The 10,741-nt window shown below is 57.9% G+C and overlaps 1 protein-coding gene across 1 annotated transcript; it reads right to left on the bottom strand.

Annotated features, from left to right (window-relative positions):
• Nucleotides 1–367: 367 nt before the first annotated feature.
• On the bottom strand, nucleotides 368–6,365 carry UFC1 (ubiquitin-fold modifier conjugating enzyme 1). Its single transcript, XM_005293785.5, has 6 exons — nucleotides 6,105–6,365; nucleotides 5,041–5,108; nucleotides 2,270–2,333; nucleotides 1,462–1,538; nucleotides 757–847; nucleotides 368–677 (listed from the first exon to the last, which is right to left on the bottom strand). Exons 1-6 carry the CDS (start codon nucleotides 6,225–6,227, stop codon nucleotides 606–608), a joined length of 495 nt encoding a protein of 164 aa, XP_005293842.1. The 5' UTR covers nucleotides 6,228–6,365; the 3' UTR covers nucleotides 368–605.
• Between the last annotated feature and the right edge of the window lie 4,376 nt (nucleotides 6,366–10,741).

Here is a 10,741-nt window from a genome sequence, read left to right as displayed (position 1 = left end):
CGAGCCTCCTGCTGAAGTTACTGAGGGCTCCAGGAGACATATCCCAGCCCCTGCATGGGAGAGGCCCAGGACGACACAGCAGAGGAGGGGGAGCTCATACACTCAGAGGGGCCGGCTTAGGGAGTCCTTTAGGAGAACTGGATGGAGCCTCACAGGCAGGGGCCAGCCCCCCACTCACTGGTATGGTGAATTGGAAACCGGTTCAGTTACAAGCCGTTTCTTTAAGCAGGAGGGACCAGGAAGCATCAGGATGGTGCAGTTGGTGCAGTGGGAGCAGGGACTCAGCAGAGGTAGCTAGAGCACAGCTACCTCAGCAGGACGCAACCCCTGGCAAGAGCCCCCAGGCACGGCAGCAGCCAGGCAGGCCTTAGTCAGGCTACAGTTTTTATTGGGGAGATTGGGCAGCTCTCCCCTACAGGAACTGGGCAGGGGTTACATGGAATTGGAGCAGACAGGAATCGTGAGTCCCCAGCACAGTGAGTGCACTGCCCCGCACTGAGGGCAGGGCCGCGGGGCCAGTTGGCTGCTGTGTCTGCGTGGAAGGACAAGGTCTGAGCGCTGGAGCATCTAGAGCCACCCTGCAGGCCTCTGCCAGCCTGGACCCCTCACTTCTCCTTGTGCTCAATGAGCCCCTTGGCGATCAGGTCCGGGATCTCCACTGCCAGCCATGGGCCCAGCTGCAAGGCAAAGAGCACAGGGGGCTGTGAGCACGACTCAGACACAGACTCCCCCCACCCCCTACTGACAGAAACGCACCCCCAGGGCCATGAGATGGGCCAGCCCGAACTTGGGCACGTTCCTGGCCCACAGGGGCTTGAAGTGGTCAGTCAGGCAGATCTTCCCTCCCCTGCAAGAGACAAAAGAGATGTGAGGGAGAAGCCCCGGCCACAGGAGACACTGAGGGGAGACAAAGCCCGGAGCCTGGTGTCGTGGGACCATGGGAGACACGGGCGGGACACAGAGCCCGGTGTCGTGGGACCAGGGGAGACGGGGGGGGGGGGGGGGGGGGAGACAGAGCCTGGCTTGTAGGACCACGGGAGACGCGGAGGGGAGATAGAGCCCAGAGCCTGGCATGGTGGGACCAGGGGAGATGCGGAGGCACTGCCATAGGGGTGTCAAGCCCACTCAGCCCCAGAACGGAGCTGCAGCTCTCACAGGCCTGGCACCATCTCCCCTGCCTCATCCGGACGCCTGGGGTTCAACTCAGACATGGCATCTCCTCCACTTTCTGTCCTGCATCAAGGGCTGCTTTCCTGTGCTTTGAGCAACAGCTGCCATGTTTCACCCCAGAGGCAGCTGCATTTACCAACAGCTGAGACTCCTCCCACAGCCTATACACATCAGTGGGATGGAAGAAGCGATATAAAGACAGACCCAACCAAAGCCTGGGATCTGAGTCAGGAGCTCTGGTCCCTAGGGCCTGCAGAGAGCGGAGGTGGGAGCGGGCCAGGGCTGCCTGACCTGTACATCTTGGCCGTTTTCCCATCCAGCTCTGGAATGGCGATTTCGGGGGCGGTGGACGGGTACGTGACGGGAATCTGCAAACAAAAAAACCTGCTAAGTGTGCCCATGGCCACGCCAGCCCCCCTCCCCTTGGGGAGCAGTATGTGTACCCCAAGTTCCCAGCTGCTGCTCTCTCTGCTCAGCCACACAGCTGGGAGCACTGAGCCTAGACCCCTGTGAGCTCCCTACTGAGTTTACATCCCAGATGCTGAAGTGGAAGCTCGTGGGTAGGCGGGAGGGGGATGCCCTAGTTTAGGAGGGGCAGGAGGGGGCAGGGCCCCATTGAGGCAGAGCCCTTTGCTAGCCCCACGTTACACAAAGTTCCCCGACACAATCCCATTGGTCCGGTTTGTGGCGCGTTCCATTGCAAAGCTCTGTGTAAAGGGCTCCCTGCTCCCGGCTCGCTCAGAGTGCGAGGGATTCTGTGCCAGCTGAATTCTAGGCATGGAAAACACTAGTTCAAGGTGGCAGAATTTTATTCCCTGCACTACCCAAGTCCCACAGGACTCCTTCCTGCTCGCTCTCACCCTGCGGGGCGGGCGATTCTCTGCCCCTTCCCGGTTAACATCCTCAGGGTGTTCCCTTCCTCAGCCCCTGGCTCCTGAGGCCCAGGGGGACAGCGATGCTGCGAACCTAGCCAGGGCCAGCTCCCACCTGCTCCCTCCAGTGCCGCAGGAAGTGGACGAGAAACCCCTCCCTTCCCCAGCCTCGGAGCAGAGCAGGAGGGCCCTCCTCCCTCAGATGCCCCCGCCCCAGGGACACTCACGTCAAACTCGAGGGCAAACTCATACTTGAGCAGGTCATGGATGTACCAGCACTTCCCGAACCACCTGCAAGAGAGAGAGAGAGACGGGAAGGAGGGGGCAGGGAGAGACCCCAGGAGCGCCGTCTGTTCAGCTTAACAAAGAGGCGGATAAGGGGCGGGATGTGGGGAACAGAAATCTGACAAGTGGGGGCTCTTCAGTGCAGCAGACAAAGGTCTAACTAGACCCAATTGCTGGAAGCTGACGTTTAACCATTGGAACCAAGGTCGTGGGGGATCCTCCATCGCTGGCCAGGTCTGACTCAAGAAGGGATGTTTTGCTAAAAGCTCTGCTCTGGCTGCTGCAGCCTGGACCCATTCTCCATGGCACTCAGTTGATCCAGGCTCCATCCCATCAAACTAATGAGTCCCTTTGTGTGTGGGCACCTGGGGCACTGCACCCAACGGAACGATGCTGCAGGCAGGCAAGCGGGAGTCCATTCACAGCCCCGGGCTTGGGGGCTGGTAGCGAGAGCACAAGGGCAGGCACCTCTCTGCAGTGTCACTAACAGCTGGGCCCAAGCCGAGCCCCTCTACGAGAATGGCAGAGTGGCACATAGGAGATCGATGCCTATCCTAGTCCCTGAGGAGCCCTGGGTGGAAGGCGGGTGCGGCACGGGGAGCACTATGAAGCCATTAGCTCACCTGGCAATAGGTCACAAGTCCAAGAGGAACAGCCAGACAAGCTACGACTGGCAGCCCATGGACACGTGGGGCACCCAGCTGCACTGTACTCCCTCCTGCTGGGCAGTACCAACTCTAGGGTTACCATATTTCAGCAAGCAAAAAAGAGGACGGAAGGAGCCCCGCCCCTGTCCTGCCCTAGCCCCGCCCCCCCACTTCCCACCCCCCCCCAGAACCCCTAACCCTCCCCCCGCTCCTTGTCCCCTGACTGACCCCTCCTGGGACCCCTGCCCCTAACTGCCCCCCAGGACTCTACCCCCTACCTAAGCCTCCCTGCCTCTTGTCCCCTGACTGCCCCCTCCTGAGCCCTCCCCCCATCTTAACTGGGCCCCTAGGACCCTACCCCCTACCTGTCCCTTGACTGCCCCAACCCTTATCCACACCCCCAGACAGAGCCCTGGGACTCCCACGCCCCATCCAACCACTCCCCACCCCCTGACAGCCCCCCCCCCACAGAACTCCCAATCCATCTAAACCCCTCTGCTCCCTGTCCCGACTGCTCCGATCCCTCTCCCCACCCCTGCCCCCTGACAGCCCCCCCCCCCCCAGAACTCCCAACCCCCCCCCCCCCGCTCCTTGTCCCCTGACCACCCCTCCTGGGACCCCTGCTCTTAACTGCCCTCCAGAACCCCACCCCCTACCTAAGCCTCCCTGTTCCTTGTCCCCTAACTGCCCCCTCCTGAGACCCCCCCACCCTAACTGCCCCCCCCGAACCCTACCCCCTACCTGTACCCTGACTGCCCAAAACCTTATCCACACCCCCCCAGAAAGCCCCCCGAACTCCCGACCCCCCCCCCGCTCCCTGTCTCTTGACTGCCCCCTCCAGAACCTCCCTGCCCCTTCCCCTGCCGCTCAGACCAGCGTGCTGGGGAGGAGGAGCAGGGGGAGGAGCTCCAGACTGCCGGTGCAAATGGCCGGCTGGTGATCTGCGAATGCAGGGAGGGAGTGCTCTCAGCTGCAGGGGAGAGGAGGGGGAAGCAGAGGAGGGGCTCTCTCTGGCTGTCAGAGCCCCATGTAAGTGGCACCATCCGGCCGGCTGCCCTGTCAGCCGTGCGCGCTCTGCATGGGGGGGGAGTCCGGACATTTACAAATTCCCCCCGGACGCTATTTTTAACTCTAAAAGCCGGACATGTCCAGGGGAAACCGGACGAATCGTAACCCTAACCAACTCCAACTGCTCGACACCACTGGAGCACAGTGGGTGCCCCCAACACTCTTGCAGTGGATGAAGCCAAATGGAGACTACAGCTCCCAGCATGCAGTGCTCCATCCTGACCCATGCAGTCAAGCCACATTGCCTTCAGGTTCCTAGCTTCCATCTCCCTGCTACTGAAAAGGGCAGCTGCAGCCTGTTCCCTTGTATACACATTGGGGGTGGCCCTTGAGCTCCTGGCGAGGTGCCACACAGCCCAGGGAGGGGTAGCATTTCAGTGCCTCCTACCACAGGAAGCACAGTGCAGACTGGATCACTAATCACCTACCTTGCATTCTCTGTAATGGAACGTGTCCATATTTATTAAGCAGGGATGAGAAATGGCCTCCAGGGGCCAAGGGGGCTGAGATTATTATACTTTATTCCACCAAGAGATAGATTAGGGCACAACCTGGGGGACCTGCAAAGGGAAAAAGGGCTTGTGGCCTTCCCTGTTCCTTGTGGATGGAGGGAGAGCTGGGAGAGGGGCAGGGTTCTGCATGCTTTGCACAGTAGACGTTCAGTTCCCCGCAACCCCAGAGGGGTCTCTGGCCAACCAGAGAGCAAGCAGGATTAGGATAGGAAGGATGTGACACAGAGGTGAGAAAGGACTGTTCAGAATTCCCTTTCTTGTTCATGCCTCTAACCCCAGCAGCTATCGGAAGGCAAGACCTGTTTGCCAGAGACTCAGCCCTCTGCTCCTTTTTCAGTGAAGGGCTCCCACAGGACTGAGACTTGGTATGCTCACAATTACTCAAAGGCTAGAGGGCGGGCTATAGCAGAGGAAACCCATCAGAGAGGCAGGAGGGCCTGGAGCCATGGCAGCCACAAACACGCCCTGCAACCTATCCATGCCTACCTCGTCCCTTCCTTGTTGGACTCCAACCTGAACCAGTCATTGTCAGCGTTCTTGTTGTTTTCCACATACTGGGAAGGGAAAAACAAAGGCAGTGAGTGGGTACAGGCAACCCCACAAAATCAGAACCCCCATACCATGCAGTTTGTGTCTAGCCTCCCAATCCATCAGAAGCTTGCACAGAAACCAAAATTCCTGTTCCCCAAATCTACGTAGATAATGGAGATCTCTCTGGACATGTTTACAGCGTAGGCATGTTCCTCGCAAGGCAGAAAGATCTGTTGCTGCTGCGGTGAACACCAGCTGTAAAAGCCCCGCAGCCAGCAACACAAGACTGGCAGTAGCATCGCACAGAGCCACCAAAAGCAGACTCTGTCAAGCCCTGAGGTACTAGGCATGGGACAGACTGCAGGATTCCTGGGTCCGGTTGCTGCCCATGGGATGCCCTTAGTACACATGCCTGGCCAGGCAGCACGGGGGGAGAATGTTGCTGGTTTTCAGGTGACCTGTCCTTTAGGCTACACTGACTGGAGAGTTTAGGGCAAGGTAGGCGCCCTGGGGCACCCCAATGTCCCTTCAGGGGACGTGCTTCACTCTGGGCCTGGGAGCCAGCTATACTCTCCCCACAGATCCCTGAGCTGTGCGGCCACTGCAGCCCTCAGATACCTTAGGAGCAGGGCAGTCTGCACCCCTGGACCACAGGGAACCCCAATGGGGCCTCGCTAATGCTCCAGAGGCGGGGGGGCAGCCCCAGGTCCTCTGCAGAGATGGGGGGAAGGGGCAGACCCAGGGGGAGGAGAAGGGGCGGACCATGTCCCCTGTAGAGAGATGGGGGGGCACATTTGAGTATGACTCTCTCTGGCCATCGTCTGGGAAGAGCCCCATCAGTACGAGAGGGGCGCATGCTCCCCACAGCGAGGCCTCCCCGTCTGGACACCGGGTGGCACCAGGGGAAAGGACGGCCCGTTCCCCGCACCAGAGACCCCGGGAGCAGAGCGCTGACAGGAAGCGGTTTCCGCCCGGCCCCTTTGCCGGTGACACCCTTCCCGGAAGCGGAAGAGCCTGACCTTGATGAGCGCCTGGTATTCCTCCTTCAACCGCTGCACCCACAGCTCCCGGTCCCGGGGCCCCGCGTTCGTCTTCAGCAGCGGCAGCTCCGCCACCACCCGCCGGGTCGCCTCGTCCGCCATCTTTACTGGGGGAGAAGGACCGGAAGTGGTGTCACAACAAGGCTCAGGCTGGGCAGAAGCGCCATGTTTCCAGAGGGCACCGGAAATGACCGCGCGCACGGGCTGGGCAGAGCTGCCATGTTTGTTGATGGCAGCGATGGACTGGGGGCGGGGCTGAGGAAGCCGTGACCAATCCGTGCTGAGCTGGCCGGGACCCAGCCGCGCCTCGCGCCCCGCCCCCTCAGTGCCCAGCCCAGGCGGCGGGGGGCCCTTGCCCTGGGGGCAGGCCTGGCGCGATGGCCGCTACCCAGGTGGTAACTTGTCATTGCCAGGAAACCCGCACGAGCCCCATCGCCCCCCCCCCCCATGCTGCCTCTGCTCCACCTTGTACTGGGCTCTGCGGGTCCCCCTCCATGCTGTCCCTTCCCTCCCCAACTTGTGCTGGGCTCCGCAGCCCCCCGCCCAGCTCCATGCTGTCCCTTCCTTCCCCCACTTGTGCTGGGCTCCGCAGCCCCCCGCCCAGCTCCATGCTGCCCCTCCCCCCCCCCACTTGCGCTGGGCTCTGCAGGCCCTGCCAGCTCCATGCTGCCCCTGATCCCCCCATTTGCTGGGCTCTGCAGGCTCCCCTCTATGCTGCTGCTGTTGTCTTCCGCGTTACACTCCCAGACCAGGAACTGTTTTAAAACTGGAGTGTTATTAAATTTACTCTAAATTACAGCATTGCTGCTTGCCTACAGACAATGGGTAACCCTCAGATAGCCACCCCAAACACATCGTCAAACGTGTCCATTTCATCCTCATCCATAACAATTTTACATTCAACAAACACTTTGTCCAAGCCATGGGAACAGCCCTGGGTACTAGGATGGCTCCCCATTATGCCAACCTCTTCATGGGCCACCTTGAAGAATTTCTGGACAAATGCACCATGAATACCTGAGAGATGTCAATTATATTTTCATCATCTGGACAAACAACCTGAACTCCCGCATAGATTTGATCAAAACTTCAATAACGAACACGTATCCATTAAACTCTCTCTAGAAAATTGCTGCATCAGCTTCCTGGATGCCACAATCAACTTCAACAATGAAACCCTCCAGATGACTATATACAAGAAGCCCTTAGATCACCACACCTGCCTTCACGGATCCAGTAACCCAAATGCACCAAGAAACCTGTTATCTATAGCCAGGCACTCAGATACCACAAACATTGCTATGAGGAGGAAGTCCAGGATGCACTCCTTAACACACTTAAAACCGTCTTTGCCAAACATGGACACCACCAAAGAAGCAGATCACATCATGGAACAGGCCACCCAAATACCCCATGAGAACCTGCTTCAATACAGAGATAAAACCACCTCTGCCCACACACCCCTGGTCATCACCTACCTCCCCACACTGGAACCCATACAGGGTATCATTAAACAGTTACAACCCATGCTTGATGGGTATCACATCCTGAAAGAAATCTTTCCTGAACTCCCTACTCTAGCCTTCAAGCAACGCCCCCCGCCCCCCAACCTCACCAAGCTTGTCATCAGAAGCAGGCTCCTCACAGACCAGTACCCACCAACTCAAAGCAGCACCAGATCCTGCACCAGACCCTTCCAGAACAACAGATACAAAACCTGTAGACATAGCTCTGCTGCTACAATGATCAACACCCCTCCACAACACATCTGTCAAGATCCATGGGTCCTACACAGGCCTAGCACAACACGTGGTGTACCTCATCCAGCACACTGAATGCCCCAATAACCACTATGTGGGTGAAATGAGACAATCACTACGCTCTTGAATTAACTCAGAGCTGCTGCTGCTTCTTGAAGAAGAGCTCCGTGTGGCTTGAAGCTTGTCTCTCTCACCAATAGAAGTTGGTCCAATAAAATATATTACCTCATCCCCCCTTGTCTCACAGAAAAATGATAAAAGACAAAACCACCATTGCATCTGCAGGTGAACATGCTTCACAAAGAGATCGCTCTGTATGTGACCTCTCAGTCCTTGTCCTCCAAGGAAACCTGCACAACATCTTCAAAAGAGGAGCCTGGTAGCTTAAATTCATAAATTTGCTTGACACTAAAAATCATAGATAGAACAGAGACACTGGATTTATGGCTTATTACAACAATCTGTAACCCCCCACACACACACACACCCACCCCTACCTTTCTTTTCCCTTTCTATGATTGGAGAGGTGGAGGTGTTAACAGGCCACTTCACCTTGAAATGTGTTAATCCTGATGCTAAACAATCTGTTCTACCTTGTATTTAGCTGTGACACCCTGAGTACGTTTCCCAGCCCTGAGGAAGAGCTGTGTGTGAGCTTCAAAGCTTGTCTCTCTCACCCACAGAAGTTGGGCCAATACAAGATATGGGGTGGGGCTGGAACCTGGCCAAGGCCTCAGGGTCAGCACTGTTCTCTGCAGGGATTTGAATTGGGCTGGGACATGGGGGTTAATAGGTGCCTTTGGCCTTGCTGGCTGCTCGTGGACTTTCAGTTCCCATCTATGGAACTCTTGTACCTTACTGGGGTGGTGGGAGGTGTTTGTGCTGCTCAATATTTGGTCAGATGCCCCCCAAATTCAACAGCTCCCCCCTGCTCACCATATAGTGGAGCTCATTTCACTGCATGCAGCCAAGGGGTGTCCCCATATCAGTGCTGGAGCCTGGGGTCACTTTGGGGGGGTGCACCCCGCTGCGGTAAGGAGGTATAGGCCACACTACAATTTCCTCCCCAAGTCTGGACCTGCTGGGGGGTGGAGGGGGCACTTCTGCTTGGCTTGAGCCAGGGGCTGGGGAGTCATTGGCTGCTGAGCTGGGGAGGGAGGGGCGGGAGAGGAGTGGGCAGCTTTTTCAGACTCTCCACCCCCCAGCTATGGGTGGGGGGAGCATGTTCTTCCTCTTCCCTCGCTGTCTGCTCCCCAGCTTTGTAATTCATACACAAGTGGCCAAGGTTTATCATATGCAACTGATCATCTGTGGGGCAACAAGGTACGTCCAGCCTTGCGCTGGGGCCTGAGCTGAGCCAGTGGGGAGGACGCCTCTTCTTACTGAGCCCCCGCCCTGTGGCACAGCACTCACCAGCACTGCGCTGGGGCATTGGGGTGAGCACTGATACACAGGGGAAGGTGACACTTACTGAGCCCCCACCCCAATCTCTGCAGCACAGGGCCCCTGAGCACCGTGCTGAGGCATTGGAGTCAGCACGGACCCAGAGGGACGTGCTCTCTACTGAGTCATGAACAGTATTTCCTGCGGCATCTGGATGTTCCTTAGCTATTGATCCAGCCCAGCCCTGCTGGGATTGGGAACCCTGATGAGATCCTACAAGTCCCAATGTGGCTGAGCTGCTCTCTAACCGTGCAGACTGCGTCCTGCTCTCCCGCTCTCGGTACCTGGGGCTGCGCCATCTCAGGACTCTAATTTCTTTGGGGAATACAGCTCTGGTCCAGGGCAGCCTGTGGGCCGATTCTGCTGCTTAGATTGGGCTGCATCTGCTGCTTATTCAGGAAATGTACTTAGGTCAGTGCTGGCTTCAGTAGGCGCTGGGCCATTGGATAGCACTTTTCATTGTCAGTTCACTCTATGGACATGAGCTAATGAGTCCTCACAGCCTCCTGGGGAGGGGGGACGGGACTCAGGGCTGTATTCCCTTGGACAGCTGGGGAGACTGAGGCAAAGGCAGGAGAAGACCCCAAGTCCCGGGCGTGTCTCCCCAGCCTGGCACCTCCTGCTGTCATTTACAAAGCGATGCTGGCCTGGTAGCATTTCACCCCACTCTGCCTGGGGTGTACGACAACAGAGAGCCCAGGCTGGGAGTCTAGCCTGTTCGAAAAGTTCTTATCCCGCGCTTGTCACCAGAGCCTCTGAGCACCTTCCAGTCATGCACTGAGCAACATGACTGACACCTGTGGGGTGGAGCCCAGAGCTCACTGCACTGCCTCTGGGTTTACAGACCTGCGGGTGAGCAGAGATTCGGGCCCCTCACTCACTTTAGTGGCATCATGAAGGAGGCCAGCTGGGGCTGAGTGTTAGCTCCTCCCCGATGCACCACGCTCACTCGCTAGGCCAGCGTAAGGCATCTCCGGGCCAGCTTGGCTGCAGCACTGGGACTTGGAGCCAGGCCCAGAGTGCCCAAAGCCCAGGAGTCTCACCCTAGATCGCCAGGAGAACCCCCGTTTGCTGGGCAGTTTGGTGCAGTTTACCTCCTCTCGGCAAGACAGCTAGGCACTGGAGCCAACAGAGACTGCAGAAAGAGCCAGTCCCTACAGCTCTCTGTTATTCTCTATGGAGGGCAAAGGGGGATTCTCCATTGTTCTCGATGAGGGAGGGGATTCTCCATTGTTCCCTGTAGCTGGGGGTGACTGTGACCCAGGTGCCCCAGGTTGGCACCAGACGGGTACACAGTTCCAAGTCTATACCCAGGGACATGCCCAGACAGGCATATTTCCCCTGTGATCGCCATCCAAGGACAACTGAAGGTCCCTAGAAATGCGGGGGGGGGGGGCTCCCACAGGTGCCCAA

Source organism: Chrysemys picta, chromosome 20, assembly GCF_011386835.1.
Source record: "Chrysemys picta bellii isolate R12L10 chromosome 20, ASM1138683v2, whole genome shotgun sequence".
NCBI lineage: Eukaryota > Metazoa > Chordata > Testudines > Emydidae > Chrysemys > Chrysemys picta.
The sequence above is the reverse complement of the archived record's forward strand: the minus strand, read 5'-3'. Positions and strand labels throughout refer to the sequence as shown.